The sequence below is a fragment of the Chiloscyllium plagiosum genome, chromosome 17, assembly GCF_004010195.1.
Source record: "Chiloscyllium plagiosum isolate BGI_BamShark_2017 chromosome 17, ASM401019v2, whole genome shotgun sequence".
In the NCBI taxonomy this organism is placed as follows: Eukaryota; Metazoa; Chordata; class Chondrichthyes; order Orectolobiformes; family Hemiscylliidae; genus Chiloscyllium; species Chiloscyllium plagiosum.
The window spans coordinates 27,176,421-27,195,180 of record NC_057726.1 but is presented as its reverse complement, the minus strand read 5'-3'; the positions used below and the strand labels follow the sequence as shown (position 1 = coordinate 27,195,180).

The window sequence follows — 18,760 nt, the reverse complement described above, 5'->3', positions numbered from 1 at the left end:
GGTCCTTTACCCAGAGAGTGGTGGGGGCATGGAACGCGCTGCCTGTGGGAGTGGCAGAGTCAGAAATATTGGTGACCTTTAAGCGTCAATTGGATAGGTACATGGATAAGTGCTTAAGCTAGGACAAATGTTTGGCACAACATCGTGGGCCGAAGGGCCTGTTCTGTGCTGTATTGATCTATGTTCTAAGCCCTCCTGGATACTCCTTACAAATTCTGCTCCATCTAGACCTCTAAAACTAAGTGAATCCCAGTCAATGTTGGGAAAATTAAAATCTATCACCACCACCTTGTTGCTCTTGCATCTTTCCATGATCTGTTTACGTATTTATACCTCTATCTCATGTTCGCTGTTGGGAGGCCTGTAGTACAGCTCCAATATTAACACTACACCCTTCCTATTTTTCAGCTCTGCTCATATTGCCTCACTGCTCGAGTCCTCCAGAGCGCCCTCCTTCAGTACAGCTGTGATATCCTTTGACCAGTAATGCAACTCCTCCACCCCTTTTACCTCTCTCTCTCTATCCCACCTGAAGCATCTATATCCTGGGATATTCAGTTTCCAAACATGCCCTGCCCACAATCAAATCTCAGCAAAAGCAATGACATCATACTCCCAGGTACTAATCCAAGCCCTAAGTTCATCTGCCTTACCTACTACACTTCTCGCATTAAAACAAATACAGCTCAGACCACCTGTCCCTTTGCATTAGTTATCTGCTCCCTGCCTACTCTTCCACTTAGTCATGCTGACTTCATCATCTAGCTCCTTACAGGCTTTGGTTACTACCTCTTTACTGTCCACTAACCTCATTTGGTTCCCAACCACATTGTTTTAAACCCTCCCCATCAGCTTTAAGCAAAAGCATCACCAAGGGCATTGGTTCCAGTCCAGCGTAGACCGTCCAATTTGTAATAGTCCCACCTCTCCGAGAACCAGTCCCAATGTCCTTCTTCACTGTCCACCATGCCACCAATTTTGGTGTCCAAAGTTAAAAATCACACAACACCAGGTTATAGTCCAACAGGTTTAATTGGAAGCACACTAGCTTTCGGAGCGACTCTCCTTCATCAGGTGATTGTCGCTCCGAAGGAGCATCGCTCCGAAGGCTAGCGTGCTTTCTAATAAACCTGTTGGACTATAACCTGGTATTGTGTGATTTTTAACTTTGTACACCCCAGTCCTACATCGGCATCTCCAAATCATGACAATTTTGGTGTCATCTGCAAAGTTACTAACCATTCCTCCTATATTCACATCCAAATCATTTGGAAGCTTTAGGACTATTTGCTTTTTCTGATTCTTAAGCCTGATCGCATTAACACTTAGCTAACATGCCGAGACCTGGTGGTATTATCACCAGACTAGAAATTCAGAAACCCAGGTACCGTTAAGGGGATTTGGGTTTGAATCCCATTGTGAAATGTTAGAATTTGAATTTAGTAAAAATCTGGAATTGTCGATTATTGGAAAAACCAAACTGGTTCATTACTGTCCGAAGATGTTAAGACCTTAAGAAATAGGAACATGAATAGGTAGTTTGACCCCTTCAACCTGCTGCATGGATCATGGCTGATCTAATACTCAGGTCCACTTTCCCTACAATTCTTGATTCTCTCAGCATTTACCATTCTGATATGCTTCAATGTAATCACCTCTCATTCTTCTGAATTCCAATGAACAGAGTCCCAACCGGTATAACCTTTGCTCATAAACCAATCCTTCCATACGGGATCATTCAAGTCAACTTCGCTGAACTGCCTCCAATGAAATAATATCCTAAACAAGAGGACCAAAACTGCTCACAACACTCCAGATTTACAATGAAGTGCCATAAGGATTAGTGCTGGGTACATTACTTTGCATTATTTACATGAAGAGTTTGGATATTAGCATAACAGATATAGTTAGTAAGTTTGCAGATGACACCAAAATTGGACGTGTAGTGGACAACGAAGAAGGTTACCTCAGATTACAACAAGATCTTGATCAACTGGGCCAATGATAAATGAGAGGTGCTGCATTTTGGGAAAGCAAATCTTAGCAGGACTTGTACACTTAATGGTAAGGTCTGAGGGAGCGTAGCTGAACAGAGACCTTGGGGTGCAGGTTCATAGCTCCTTGAAAGTAGAATGGCAGGTAGGTAGGATAGTGAAGGAGGTATTTGGTATGCTTTCATTTATTGGTCAGGGTACTGAGTACAGAGTTGGGAGTTCACGTTGTGGCTGTACAGGACATTGGTTAGGTCACTTTTGGAATACTGCGTGCAATTCTGGTCTCCTTCCTATCGGAAGGATGTTGTGAAACTTGATAAGGTTTAGAAAAGATTTACAAGGATGTTGCCAGGGTTAGAGGATTTGAGCTATAGGGAGAGGTTGAATAGGCTAGGGCTGCTTTCCCTGGAGCGTTGGAGGCTGAGGGGTGACCTTATAGAGGTGTATAAAATCATGAGGGGCACGGAGAGGATAAATAGACAAAGTCTTTTCCCTGGGGTTGGGGAGTCCAGATCTAGAGGACATAGGTTCAAGGTGAGAGGGGAAAGATATAAAAGAGACCGAAGGGGCAACCTTTTCATACAGAGGGTGGTACAGGTATGGAATGAGCTGCCAGAGGAAGTGGTGGAGGCTAGTTTAATTGCAACATTTAAAAGGCATCTGGATGGGTATATGAATAGGAAGGGTTTAGAGGGAGATGGGCTGGGTGCTGGCAGGTGGGAATAGATTGGGTTGGGATATCTGGTTGGCATGGACGGGTTGGACCGAAGGGTATGTTTCCGTGCTGTATATCTCTATGACTATGTGATCTCACCAGCACTATTTAGTTACACTAAGACTTCCCTACTCCTACATGTCAAACCCCTTGAAATAAGGGCTAAGATTTCATTAGTCTTCATGATTTATATGCTTTCTGTCTGGACGTAGGTGTGCTCACTGACGTTTTGTCACCACTCTAGGTAACATCTTCAGTGGGCCTCCAGATGAAGCATTGATGGTATAGCCTGCTTTCTATTTGTGTGTTTGGGTCTCCTTGGTTGGTGATGTAATTTCCTGTGGTGACATATTTCCTGTGGTAATGTCATCTCCTGTTCTTTTTCTCAGGGGGTGGTAAATGGGATCCAAGTCAATTTGATTGTTGATAGAGCTATTCTATTGTTGGAATGCCACGCTTCTCGAAATTCTCAAACATCAACTAGCCACAAAAAGAGATTAGAGTGGTGTTGGAAAAGCACAGGTCAGGCAGCATCCAAGGACCAGGAAAATTGATGTTTTGGGCAAAAGCCGTTTTCTGCCCATTAGCCAATTTTCTACGTCATTATACTATCTCCAACACCCTGTGCTCTTACCTTTACAGAAGGAGACTGCTATCCTTACCTGGTCTGGCCTACATGTGATGCCAGACCCAAAGCAATACGGTTGATTCTTAACTGCCCCATAGGCAATTAGGCATGAGCAATTAATGCTGGCCTTGTGATACCTCTGTCTCACAAATGAATAAAATAACTCTGACAAGAAACATCAGATTCCTAAATATTCTTTCCTCAGTTGCCTGAAGGTTGAGCTAGTGTTTTGGACACAATGAAGAGTTTCTTCCTTCATATCTGCCATTGTTAAGAGCAGGCTCTCAAGGAACCAAATTTTGTCCACATTTTCAAAGATCTTGTTATTGTGAGTTGATGGGAGAATATTTTTAGCTGTAGCTGTTAGTGGCTAAAGGGGAACGGGGCCACACAACGTGCTGGAAGCTAAAGTGGAGTGGGGAAGGCCAGCAGACTGGGGGCTCAAGAAGAGTGGAACAATTGTTCAACTGGGCACTGGTGCGGGTGGTCAGCAGCTTGCAAGCCTGGTCAGACCATATATGGAAGACCCCTGCATTGATCTACTGCAGGCCCTTTATAGAAAGGCTGTAATGCTTATCTTTGTAATTTTATTTATCATTTTTCAAACTTACACTATGAATAACTAAGTAATGTAATACTGTTCCGTTATTTCTCTATTTTGTATCTAAGATCTGTATCTAGGTATTTTGTACCTTTGATGTGAACCTTTCACTGTACTTGAGTACATGTAACAATAATGTCCTATCCATTGATCCTCTTTGCTGACTTCTAAACTGTTCCCATACTCAGGTCTATTGTTTGTTTTCTTGCCAATTTGTATTCCTCTTCTTTGCATCTAATATTGCCTCTAACTTCCCTCATAAGCCACGGTTTGGTCATAGTTCTCCTTGTATTTTTGAGCTAGACAGAAATAAACAATTGTGTACTTTACCCATTTACTCTGAATATTTGACAATGCCTATCCACTGCTATCCCTTTCAGAAATGTTGCCCAATTCATAGTCAACTCATGCCTCATTGAGATTTCCTTATTAAGATTCAGGACGCTAGTCCCAGAATCAACTACCCCACTTTCCACCTTGATGAAGAATTCTATCATATCATGATCACTTATCCCCAGGGGGTCTCTCATAACTATATGACTAATTATTCCTTTCTTGTTGCATTATACCAGTCTAAAATGGTCTGTTCACTAGGTGACTCATCAACATACTGCTCCAGAAAACCATTCCATTTATACTCTATGAATACCTCCACTACAGTATGGTGATTCGCCTGATCTATATGCTGATTAAAGTCACTCATAATTACATGTTCCTTTGCTGCATGTATCTGTGATTTCCTGTTTAATGCCATTCCCAAAATTACCACTGCTGGTAAATCAGTAAATATCACCCCTACCAATGTTTCCGGCCCCTTGGTATTTCTCAATTCTACCTACAGATTCTGCATTATCTAAGCCAATATTTTTACTCGCAGTGTTTATATCTTCTTCAATCAGTATTACAACGCTGCAGCCTTTCCTTTTTCATGCCCTTCTTAAAATATTTAACACCCTTCGATGTTCAGTTCCCATCCCTGGTTATTCTGCAGCCTTGTCTCCATAATCCCAATTCTATCATACCCTTGTACATCTATTTGCATGATTAATTCAATAGCTCTGTGCACACAGGCAGAGAGTCTGAAGTTTTGCATTTTTAACATTCATTGTGCCATTTCTGCTATTTTTTTTGAACTCTGGCCTTGTTTGATTCTGGTTCTTGATTCCTCTGCCTATCACCTCTCCTATTCCACCTTCTGTCGTTTTGTTCTTGTCCTCGTTTCCCTTTCCTCTGACATTTTACATAGGTTCCCTTCTCCCTGCCAATTTAGTTCAAACCCTTCCAAATCTCTCTAGCAAATAGTCCTCCGAGGGCATCAGTCCCAGTCCCAGAACATAGAAGACAAACAAAAGTATGTGAATAACTTTTGATGATGTTGGGGAGTACTCAAACAGGATGAGAGCAAAGTAATAATTTTTAGGTATGGGAGAGAAAAATGTCACTGGGAAACAGCCTCAAGGAGGCAAATTGAAAAGCTGTACAAGAGGGGTAAGTTTTAAAAATAATCAAGAGCAACATCACAGGGAGAGCATAATTTCATCAGTGGAATAATGAGCCAGGACTAGTTAAGAGACATTTTGGCAAGCAAAAATAGTTGAGTATTTAAACTGTCAAGTTTAAAAAGTAAAAATTAGTTTTCTGTTTTAGATTGAACTTTTAAAGCAGAAGGAATAAATTAATATTATATTTTATATTCTTTAAACTAGAAGTAGTAAACAAAGAGTAATTTTACAGTGAGTAATGGTAAGGCAGAGTGGCCTTGTGCTCCTTCTGTGCAATTTAGGAAATCAGGAACATTCTAGTGCCCATGGGCAGGAAGTGCATTCAGCTGCAGCTACTGGAAATCTGAGTTTTAGATCTGAAGCAATGGCTGTCGTCACTGTGGAGAATCTGCAAGGCTGAGATCTTCGGACAGCAGATACAGTGAGGTGATCAATCCACAGGTAAAAATGCACAGACAGAAAGGAAGCAGGCGACCACCATGCAGAGTCAAAGCTCCAGCCAAATAATACAGGAGTCTCCTTGGGCTCTCTCACCCTCCCACAGATTCTCTGTTTTAGATAATGCTGAAGGAGATGGTTTCTCAGAGAATGTAGGGACCGTGGCACCAGGAATGGCTGAGTTGCAAAGTGAGGGAGGACAAAAATGAGCACAATTGTGACAAGAGATATTCTGTTTGGGGGAACAGATAGATGTTTGTGCGATGCAGGTGTGACACCTGTGTGGTATGTTGCCTCCCTGATACTCAGTTCAAGGTAGTCATTCAGCCACTGCTAAATTCTGTCTAAATTCTAAAGTGAATGGGAAGACAGCCGGAGATCCTGGTCCATGTCAGTAAAAACAATACAAGAAAAAGATGGGGTCCTGAAAGCAAAATATAGGGAGCTATCAATTAAAAATCAATCCTTCAAAATTCAGAATTACCCCAAATGCCATATGGAAGCAAGATTAGGGCTATATAGACTCATACAGCATGGAAGCAGATACTTTGGTCCAACTTTTTTTAGATTGAACATGCAAACTCCACACAGTCAGTCGCCTGAGGCGGAAACTGAACCCAGGTCTCTGGCGCTGTGAGGCAGCAGTGCTAACCACTGTGCCGACCGATTTATCCATACTGACCAGGCATCCTAAACTGAACTAGTCCCATCTGCATGCATTTGGCCCATGATGCATTCCAAATGTCTTAATGTTGTAATTGTACTTACCTCCACGACTTCCTCTGGCAGCTCATTCCAAATAAACACCACCCTATGTATGGAAAAATGGCCTCTCATCGCAAACCATGTGCTATAGTTTTGCACTACCCTACCACTAAAAACAAATCTTGGCTATTCACCTTGTCTATGCCCCTCACGATTTTACAAACCTATATAAGATCACCCGTTAGCCTCTGAGGCTCCAGGGAAACAGGTCCCAGCCTTTCCTTATAACTCAAACACTCCAATCCCAGCTACATGCTTGAAAGTTTTTTCTGCACCCTTTCTAGTTTAACAACATCCTTCCTATTAAGGCCAACTAGATTGCACACAGTATTCTAAAAATGGCCTCACGAATGTCTTGTATAGCCGCAATATGATACCCCAACTCCTATACTCAATGTTCTGACTAATGAGAGCAAGCATGTCATATGCCTTCTTCACCGCCCTGTCAACCTGCAACATCACTTTCAAGCAAATATAAACATGCAACCTTAGGTCCCTCTTTTCAACAAGGCTCCACAGGGCCCTACCATTAACTATCCAGGTTTGCCTTCCCAAAATGCAATACATTGCATTTATTTAAATTAAACTCCATCTTCCACTTCTTGTCCCATTGGCTCATCTGATCAAGATATCATTGTATTCTCGGAGAACGTTCTTCACAGTTCACTATACCAACAACTTTGGTGTCATCAACAAACTTACTAAACATACCTCTTCTATTCTCATCCAAATTGTTGACAAAAATGAAGAACAACTTTGAACCCAAAACTGATCCTTGTAGCACGCCACTGGTCACAAGCCTGCAGTCTGAATAACAACCCTCTTCTGTCATCCTCTATTTTCACCATCAAGCCAATTTTGTATCTAAATGGGTCTCTCTCCCTGGATCCCATGTGATCTAACCTTATTAACCAGTCTACCATGTGGGACCTTGTTGAACACTTTGCTGAAGTCCAAGTAGACAATGTCTGCCGCCTTCACCTATCTTGGTAACTTTTTCAAAAATAAAACTCAAATCAAATTCCCATGCACAAAGCCAAGCTGGCAATCTTTAACCAGTCCTTGCCTTTCCAAATTCACACATAAATCCTATTTCTCAGAATCCCCTCCAACAACTAAGCCACCATTGATGTCAGACTCGCTGGTCTATAGTTCCCTGGCTTTTCCTTGCAGCCTTTATTAAAGGATTGCACAACACTAGCCATCCTCTAGTCTTCCGACACCTCACACATAGCTGTTGATGATACAAATTTCTGCAAGAGGCCCTACAATCACTTCCCTAGCTTCCCACAATGTTCTGGGATACACTTGATCAGGTCCCAAGAAATTATCTAACTTTGTGTTTTAAGACTTCCAGCACCACCTTTTCTGTAACATGAACCTTTTTCAATATATCACTGTTTATTTTCCCAATTTTGATGTCATCTTCCATAGCAAATACGGAGGCAAAATATTCATTTAGTATTTCACCCATCTCCTTGTTTATCTTTAAGGGGCACTATTTTCCCCCTCATTTCTCTTCTGCCTTTAATACACTTAGTCATAAAGCACGGAGAAAGGCCCTTTGGCCCAAACTGATCCATGCCTACCTGAATATCCATCAATGCTAATCCCATTTCCATGCACTTGGCCCGCATCTGTCTAAACGTTTCCTATCCATGTACTTGTCTAAATGCCTTTTAAATGTTGTTTATGTACAGCCTCAACCACTTCTGCTGGCAGCTCATTCCATATGCATATCACCCGCTGTGTAAAAAACTTGTTCCTCAGGTTCCTTTTTATTCTTTCCCCTCTAACCTTAAACTAATGCCATCTTATCCTCGATTCCCCAACAACTTGTGGAATCTTTTAGGATTCTCCTTAACCTTATTTGCAAAAATTACCTCATGTCTCCTTTTTGTCGTCCTGATTTCCCTTTTAAGGTAGTCCTACTCCCTCTATACACGGTGGCACAGTGGTTAGCACTGCTGCCTCACAGCACCAGAGACCCGGGTTCAATTCCCGCCTCAGGCGACTGACTGTGTGGAGTTTGCACATTCTCCCTGTGTCTGCGTGGGTTTCCTCCGGGTGCTCCGGTTTCCTCCCACAATCCAAAGATGTGCAGGTCAGGTGAATTGGCCATGCTAAATTGCCCGTAGTGTTAGGTAAGGGGTAAATGTAGGGGTGTGGGTGGGTTGCGCTTCGGCGGGTCGGTGTGAACTTGTTGGGCCGAACTGTTTCCACACTGTAATGTAATCTAATTTAAAAACCTCCAGAAAATAGTTTGATCCCAACTGTCTGTATTTGACAATGCCTCCTTGTTTTTCTTTCTCTAATCATGGTGATCCCTATACCTGCCAACCTTGCCCTTTACACTCTCAGGAACATACTGACGCTAAACTCGTCATTATCTCATCTTTGAAAGCTTCCCACATGCCAGACATGCCTTGCGAACTGCCCAAATCAACATTTGAAAGTTCCTGTTTAATATCATAAAATTGGGCTTACTGCAACTTAGAACATTGACTTGCAGATCAGGCCGGTGCTTTTCCATAACTATTTTTAAAACTAATCACTCACCCCAGAGTGCTCCCCACAACATCTCAATCACTTGCCCTGCCTTATTTCCCAAGAGAAGGTTGAGCTTTGCTTCTTTTCTGGTAGAGCCACCGACACATTGTTTGATAAAGTTTTCTTGAATACACAAATTCCTCACCATCCAAGCCCTTTACACCACAGCAGTCCCAGTCTAATGTTTGGAAAGGTAAAATTTCCTAACCTACAATCCTATTATTCTTACAGATATCTAAGATCTCCTTACATATTTGCTCCTCTCTTGTTTCCTTAATTCTTTCATATGTTTTTTGAGTATACTGAGGATAAGCATACCCAAAGAATTTACATTTCCTTTCTGCTATTTTTCATAAAGGCCATTAAGATTGTTGTTTCTGTCTAATTTTTTTCTTGGCTTCCAACTTTCATCCTAAAACAATCATTTTTTGATCTGATTTTATAATCCAAAAAGCCAACTGTAAAAGCTGGAGTCAATCTTTGTACAGTTTTATGAGCATTTATTTACTATAATCATGCAATAGCTAACCCTACAGCTAGTTCAGTCTGGTGTTAACTTAAATTACTTCTAATCTACCTGTTCAGACATGTTATGACAACTCTGGATTAGGAGTGTGTGAACTCAGAGTTCTGCCCAGAGGTACAGGATCCTTAAGAGTTTGCTCTTCCATTTAAGGAGAAAGTGAGGTCTGCAGATGCTGGAGATCAGAGCTGGAAATGTGTTGCTGGAAAAGCGCAGCAGGTCAGGCAGCATCCAGGGAACAGGAGAATCGACGTTTCGGGCATAAGCCCTTCTTCAGGAATGGGGCATTCCTGAAGAAGGGCTTATGCCCGAAACGTCGATTCTCCTGTTCCCTGGATGCTGCCTGACCAGCTGCGCTTTTCCAGCAACACATTTCCAGCTCTTCCATTTAAACCAATCTACTGGATATGTTCTGATATACCTTGATTGATACTTGAACCTGGACCTTCTAACCCAGGGATACAGACATTACTACTGTGCCACAAGACACAAGGATCTTAACTGGTGAATTACACCACTTGCATACAATTAAAGACAAACATACAATCAACAATTGTCCATGTACAAATAAACCTAATTTTGCCTGGTTCCATGTTGGATGAACTGAATGCAATACACTGGCGATATTTGGCCAGTCCTGCCAGAAGAGATTTGCCAAATTAATTTAAAAAAGGCAAAATAAATGGAGCTAATGGGCTTTTGAAGGAACCCAGAATATATTAAATTAATAAGCAAGGAAAATTTACCTAAAAAGGAGGATGATAAATCATGTAAAATTTAGTAAACTAGTTTTGTTGAAATGTTGCTATAATATAGCGAGGAGATAGTGAAGACTGCAGAGGCTGGAGAGTCAGAGTCAATAAAACGGGCGGCACGGTGGCACAGTGGTTAGCACTGCTGCCTCACAGCGCCAGAGATCCGGGTTCAATTCCCGCCTCAGGCGACTGACTGTGTGGAGTTTGCACGTTCTCCCCGTGTCTGCGTGGGTTTCCTCCGGGTGCTCCGGTTTCCTCCCACAGTCCAAAGATGTGCAGGGTCAGGTGAATTGGCCATACTAAATTGCCCGTAGTGTTAGGTAAGGGGTAAAATGTAGGGGTATGGGTGGGTTTCGCTTCGGCAGGTCGGTGTGGACTTGTTGGGCCGAAGGGCCTGTTTCCACACTGTAATCTAATCTAATCTAAAAACCTGCCACTGGAAAAAGCGCAGGTCAGGAAGCATCCAAACAGCAGGAGAGTCGACATTTTGGGCAGGACCCTTCATCAGTACTCCGCTATAATGTAGCAACATCAACAAACTGCTTGTTATGCTTTTCCAACTGGCAGCATCAGTAACCAACTAGAGGCTAATCCTTAGCAGTTTTCAACAAAGCTACTAATTGATTATTTATTTATTTATTTGTCCTGGATTTGTCATGGCTTTTGATTTACAAGTTCAAAAGTTTAAATAGATAATGACGCAAAGACATTGTGCTGAGCTTCACTAACCTGGATCAGGGGTGAAAGTAAAAGGCTGCATTTCATGTGACCTTCCAGCATTGGTTACGACATAAATTCCAACTGAAACAGGTGACGTTATGTGTGGATTGTGATATGGAGGAACTTTAACAATTAGATGATTCTTTGAAAAGAAATAAAACAAAAATCACATATGGTGAATAGATAACATCAATAATCTCAAATTCAGTTAAGAATGCATTAAAAAACATTTGTCCATTTAGAAACAAAACAATAAAGATAAATTCAACAAAGATGTTTTAAAGAGCAAGAATTACAGCTGAACGTCCCTCTTACAATTTTCAGACAGAGAAGGGTATGAAAAACAAGTGTGCTAATATTGGTTGAATAAATAATTACAGCTATATCGAGAGATAATCTGCTGGAAAGATGATCCAAATCGGCCACGTGGTTTGAAATGAAGAACAAACAAGAGGCAATCACAATGGGAATGCACTATAGACCTCCAGAGTGAGAGCTGGACAATGAGACAGAAAAGGGACAGACAATGGGAGTTTTGGATGGAAAGTATACAGACAAATGTCTGTCATGTGCAAAATCAGTAGGACAGTAATAAAGGGGAGCTTCAACTGTCCTATCACCAACAGTGTTAGAAGTGAAGTATATGAGTGAATAGTGTTCTTACAATGCAAATAGATGAATTAGTACATAACCAGCTCAAAAATATAGAAAGTAGCTTTGGGGAATGAAGTTGGGCAGGAACAAGAGATGTCAATAGGACAGCATTTTGATGGTAATAATCAGTTAAATGTCATATTATCCTATTCCATAGCTGCAATGGTCAAAGAATAAAATTCCTTAATTACAAACGGCTAATTGTACTAAACCAAGATGTGATTTAACTAAAGTAGATTGAAAGAGCCACCTGAATATGAACTGCAGTGACAGACATTTCAAAAGAGATAGCGATGATTCAGAACAAATACATTTTCATAAAGTGGGGTGAGACTCCCAAATTTAAATCTGCATGAACATCAAAAAGCAAACAGGAGTAGAATGAGGTAAAATATGGAAGCATATCAAATACTTAGAACTCAAGATTGCAGAAAGCTGAAGGGGAAGAAAATGCAGAGTGAAATTAAAAAGGAAATTAGGAAAGCAAAGAGAGGTTATGTAAAATTATTGGCATGTAAACTAAGGATAATGTATTTTATCAGTACATAAGGAGGAGAAAAATTAAATAAAGATGCCAATGAGACACTAAAAGGATGTCTCATTGCTGACAATGCACCATTCTTTAAAAAAGAAAGGATGAGATAGACAGGAATTACAGGTCAAATCAGCTTAACATTGGTGGGCACATTAATGAGAAAAACATGCAAAAAAGGGACAGAATAATCAAGGTCAGTCATCGTGGATTTGTGAAGAAAAGGTCATATCTGACTAACATATTTGAATTTTCTTCTCAGGAAGTGTAATGGAAATTCAATAATAACATAGAACATAGAAAAGTACAGCACAGAACACGCCCTTCGGCCTACGATGTCGTGCTGAGAATTAATCCTAATGTAAAATAAAATAACCTTACCTACGTACCCCTCAATTCACAGCTGTCCATGTGCATGTCCAGCAGGCGTTTAAATGTCCCTAATGACTCTGCTTCCACCACTACCACCACCACTGCTGGCAACGCATTCCATGTTTCACAACTCTGCGTAAAGAACCTACCTCTGACGTCTCCTCTATACCCTCCTCCTAATATCTTCAAACTATGACCCCTCACCCCAGTCAATCCTGTCCTGGGGAAAAGTCTCTGGCTATTGACTCTATCCATGCCTCTCATTGCTTTGTATACTTCGATGAGATTACCTCACTTCCTCCTTCTCTCCAGAGAGAAAAGTTCAAACTTAGTCAACTTCTCTTCATAAGACAAGCCTTCCAGTCCAGGCAGCATCCTGGTTAACCTTCTTTGCACCCTCTCCAAAGCCTCTATCTTTCCTACAGTAGGGCGACAAGAACTAGACACAATATTCCAAGTGTGGTCTCACCAGGGACTTGTGGAGGTGTAGCAAAACTTTACAGCTCTTAAACTCAATCCCCATGTTAATGAAAGCCAAAACACCATATGCTTTCTTAACAACCCTATCCACTTGGGTGGTAACTTTGAGGTACCTATGCACTTGAACACAAAGATCCCTCTGTTTCTCCACACTACCAAGAATCCAGTCTTTAATCTTATATTCAGCATTCAAGTTCAACCTTCCAAAATGCATCACTTCACATTTATTGAGGTTGAACTCTATCTGCCATTCTCAGCCCAGCTCTGCATCCTAAGTCACGCTGCAGCCTGCAATAAGCCTTGACGGCACCTCCAACCTTTATGTCGTCTGCAAATTTACTAACTCACCCCTCAATCTCCTCATCCAAGTCATTTATAAAAACTGCAAGAACAGAGACCCAAGAACAGAGCCCTGCGGGACACCACTCAACACTGACCTCTAGACAGAATACTTTCCAACTACAACCACTCTCTGCTTTCTGTCGGCCAACCAATTCTGAATCCAGATAGCCAAATCTCCCTTTATGCAACACCTCCTGACTTTATGAATGAGCGTACCATGGGGAACCTTATCAAATGCCTTGCTGAAGTCCATATACACCACATCTACTGCTCAACCTTCATCATCCTGTCTTGTCATCTACTCAAAGAACTCAATAAGATTAGCTAGGCACACCATCTGCCCCTCACAAAGCCATGCTGACTGCCTTTAATCAGGCTATGGTTTTCCAAATAGTCATAAATCCTATCTCTCAGAATGCTTTCCAAAACCTTGCTGACCAGAGATGTAACAGGGGTTATCTTCTTTTACTCTTGGGATGAGAGAATTGCTAGTGTTTGTTGGACATTGCTAAATATCCTTGAGAAGATGGTTGTCTGCAGAGATTTTAGAAAGGCTGCTGACATGTCCAACACCTAAGACTAAATTAGAAAAATTTGGAATTAAAGGGGGAGTGGCGAGTTTGTTCAAAAATTGGTTCTGAGAGATATGGAAAAGAATATGGTCTACAAGTGTTTCTGTGAAAAGGTGGTAATTCCAGAAAATCTTGTCACAGTTTAAAAAAAAAAATGCATGAACATTCATTTGAAGTTTCATAATCAAAGGCTAGCAAGGAAAGGCAAAAAAGTGAGATTAGATGCATGGCTCTTTTGCAGATGACACAAACACAAGCTCTTTTTACACTTTTAATTCTTATGATTCTTTGAAACAGCAGAGAAATTCAAATTGTAAAGAAAGCTAACTAAACTCTAAGAATCGAGAGATATTTAGTACCAGTTAAAGATCAAAACTTGTTTTTTTTTTAAAAAAAGGAGACTCTGCTGTTAGCAAAGAATCAAAAATAGTTTCATAATTTTTTTGTGGAATATGAATCCAGGACCTCACGGTTGCTAGTCTAGCACCTCAACTATTAGGCTGCCATATTCTTACAGCCTGCTTAGATGTAAGATATTGGACAGAAGGTCCAACTGCATACAACGATGATATTGGGATGGCTTTGAGTTATGGACAGTGGTATTCATAAACTCAAAAGAGAGAAATGCTGTGTGTAGGAGTACTGGCAGGGAGGTACTAACTTGTGGGAAAGAAATCACGTTTCACTGACATATACAGGTTTTCTCTGTCCAAATGCTCAAATTAGTGTAAATTTATGAAAGGAAATGGGGTGAAAATATAGTTGTTCAAAGTGGTGTATGAGTAGGAGGTAAAAGACGTGGTGTGGGTACAATAAAGGACTTGAGTCAAGTCAGACTTCAGCAAAAGATGGCAACAAAAACTGAGAATAAGATGGAAAAGATAGATATTTGCAGCATGAAGACAGGAGGAAGAATAGCACAAAGGATTATGGGTTGTAAGAAACAGATGGAGAGGGAATAAAGTCAAATTTAGTAGAAGGAGTGGCAGTATAAGGGTGAAGGCTGGACTTGTGGAGAATGAAGACAGAGCTGAAAATGGCTGAGGGAGAATCCTTCTCCAGAGTTTTTTTTGATAAAAAGGCTTTTTCCAAAAATAAACTGTTAAAGCCTGCTGGCACAAATCTGTACCTATGACACAGAACTCCTGAATTAAGCAATCTGTACATCTTATTTTAATAGAAATTATCTCTCACTGCCATATACCTATTTGTAGATTATACCCTAATCTTAATTAAACAGTTGACAGCTGTCAGCAAAAGCTCAACTGGTAGCACATTCAATGGGTCAGAAACTTGAGGGCTTAGTCCCATTCCAGTTCAGTGCAGTCCTAAGGGAGTCCTGCACGGTCAACAGTTCCGTTCTTCAGAGATGATGATATACTGAAGCTTCTCAGGTGGCCATAGAAGAATCCATGTCATTATGCTGATGAGCAGGGGCGTTATTTCCATGTGCTCGAGAATTTATTTCAGTCAATATCACAAAAACATACCGCTGTCTCAGTTTGTAGTGGCTTGGCTTTCTTACTTTGAGGAGGCAAGCTGAATAAGCAATTTCATCTGCTTCATTTAAATTCCAATGAACATACAAAGCGATAGTTATGATCAGATTTACTTGTTTGAATTACATCAACATTCACATCATTCAAAACATGAACGCATGACATTACATAACCTTCATGAATGATCTTTTTTGATATTAACTTTATCTTCTATGCCCCTATCTGGATTTCTTTATACGCAAAACCACTTACTGTCCTTTTAGCTGTAAAATATTAAAACCCAAAAGCCATACACTACTGTCAGTTTTAAATGAAGTTCAATTTTCTCACTTTATCCCTGCCTTCATTTCTACAGCTGTGGAACTCACTGACTTAACTTGAAATTAACATCTGTTGAATTTCAATAAATAACGCAAATGAAGTAGAAAAGTGTGTGAACACTTAGTTGATTCTCAAATGATCTCTTACGTGTATTCATCACTATGCTTCACACAACCTTTCTGAAGTATTATTTGTAATTGTTAGCTATGCTGCCACAAATACAACACTTGACAGATAAGATTTACTCAACAATAATGTTTGAACATATAGTACAGCAAGATTCCCCCAAAGCAGAATATGAAATCAGAGAATGCAACACTGAGGTACTCAGGAGCTTTGCATCTAACAGTCTTTTTTAAAAAATACATACCTCTTCTACATGAAGAAAATGTACATTCTAGTGATGATTAGCATTTGTTAATCTATGAACAAGGTTTGTTAAATTAAAAGAAATGGCTTTCTAAAATCCAAATTGGCTATTATTTTTCAGTGCAATGGAGTGAAGTCAGTGCAGAGAAATTTGAAGCAGTGTCCTATTTGTAATCAGCCACAAGACTCCAAGAATTCAGAGACCTATTCAATCCAAACTTAAGATGTAGTTTGTAGGGATAAATCAAAAGATAAATACATATCAATGTTGATATATGTTAAATGGCATGACAAAAAAGGCAATGTAAATAGGTAACACGGGAAAAGATTACAGAAACTAAGTACAACACCTCAGAATAAAGAATGAATATAAACATTCTTTCCCTTTCATGAAAGTGCACTGAGTACCTGAACTCACCTGGTGGAAAAGTTCCATGTCAATTTCAGCTTCTGCTTTCCAAGGATTATTCTCTTCTAGTTAAGATAAGCAAATTTGTTAAAAAGTTAATAAATATTATTCCGATGGTTTGTTTTTCAGACATTGACCTGTACTTAAAAAGGTGGATTATAATGGCAAACACAGTAAAATAGAACTTAACATTCATCATATTCTTAGACAAGTGAATTACTGTCCACATTATCCAAATATTTTAATTTGAAAACAATATTAGATATGAAATACCAGGCTGCACCAATGGCTGAGCAACTTTTCCTTCAGTGAGTAGCTTTGCATTTCTGATTGGGAAGGTCCCAGGTTTAAACACTGGTCGAGAGTCATATCAGACTCAAAACTACCTCCACAGATGCTGCCAGACTTGCCAAGCTTCTCCAGCATTTTCTCTTTTTATCACATTTGTAACATTTAGCATTTCTGATAATAGGTCATGTCTCCATAGATGATGGTGAGTATTACCAATATTTGCTTTTTTTAATTTCAGATTTCTAGCAACTGCAGTATTTTAATCTTATGTTATTTATTTTTGTAAGATCATCAGTCTCACAGTCGGAGGTGGATGCTGCTAAATTATGTTTGGAAGTATGACTCCACTGTGATTACCAAACATAAATGAGGGGTAGAAGGGCCAACAGAGAAGTATAAGGGTGTCAGAAGCATCAGGGCTTTTGGAAAGATGAGGAAAAGCATTCAAATGTAACATACACTACTGCAGTTGTGGCTGCTAATTAGAATGGTGCCTTCTCGTCTGAATGGAGGTTTTAGTTCATTTGGCTATCCTGCAGCTGCCACCATTTCAAGGATGTCCTCCTAAATCAGCATGCAAGCCAAACAGCTGCTGAAAAATCCAAATGGCACTGGGTGATTTCCCAAGCCCACAAAGTCAGGGAACTAAACCTGTAAACAGCTCACTCCCTGCAGAATCTTGAGGCAATGAGAATAAATCATGACAGATGGGATTTCCTCCATATTTTCAGGGCAACCTGCTTCCAGACCACTTCCAAGCATGCTTAAAATATTTTAAGTTTTGAGTATTATTGGCTCAGTTCATAACACTCTTTGCTTGGAAGATTATGGATCTGAGTTATAGAATAGTTTATTTTAGACTATTGCTTCTATACCAAATAAAGACTAAATCATTGACAATTCCATCCTGAAAATGAAACATTTAACTGAAACTGTCTCAGATTCCAATTTTTCCTGACTTTAAAGGTCCCAAGACAGTACTTCAAAAAAAAGTTTACCTATTTCCTGATCCTCCTTTAACCAATAATCATAAAAAGATCAACTATTAATTTCTGTTCATGTATGTTTCAAGCATAAAACAGTTGTTGTGTTTAAGTAGAGTGCTCATACATTAGAAACATACTGTGCACACTATGACATGTTACAATGCGATTAGTTGCTATGAAAATATTAAAAGCATAATATTGTCATGTTTTCTGGAAATGCTACAATATTTAACATTTCCACTTATGTTCTGAATTTAAAAGTTACAATTTAGTTTATCTACTTCATATCTACTGTGTGTCTTTGAAAACAGAAGTCCAGTAGTTCTTAAAAACAAAAAATACTTTTGATCTATTTGACTAGGTCTCAACTATGCAAATTCACCAATGAAATCTCCAAATCTAGGAAACTTCAGTCACGAGGTGACTGATCAGAGAAAATTCACCCTATAATTAGAATGGAAGGAAAAGATGAGGAGTTGATATTCCAATCATAGGCTGATTCGCTCCTGTGCTTGCTGCTAAAGACTCACCAGTAATGTAGTTACCTCAGGGTTCAGAGTTAGGGTTGGAGGAAGGAGTGTGGCTGACAGAGAAGTTCAAGAGAGTTGGGAGGTTGAAGGGAGCGACACAGAGATTGCAAGGCAGGATTGGAGGGAGGTAGAAGGTTGCAGTATGGTGGAGGAATGGTGGAGAGGAGGAAAGCTGCAAAGAAGATCAAACACTTTTAAACCTTTCAATAAAG

At 40.1% G+C, this 18,760-nt stretch overlaps 1 protein-coding gene across 1 annotated transcript in view; it reads right to left on the bottom strand.

Moving 5' to 3' along the window:
* The window catches only part of LOC122558720 (nuclear factor of activated T-cells 5-like), a 236,777-nt gene that overhangs the window by 61,341 nt on the left and 156,676 nt on the right, over window positions 1-18,760 (bottom strand). Inside the window, exons 10-11 of the mRNA XM_043707513.1 lie at window positions 16,751-16,806; window positions 11,201-11,333 (exon numbers count right to left, since the gene is read on the bottom strand). Of these exons, the coding sequence (XP_043563448.1) occupies window positions 11,201-11,333; window positions 16,751-16,806 (189 nt within the window). The remainder of the gene's footprint in view (window positions 1-11,200; window positions 11,334-16,750; window positions 16,807-18,760) is intronic.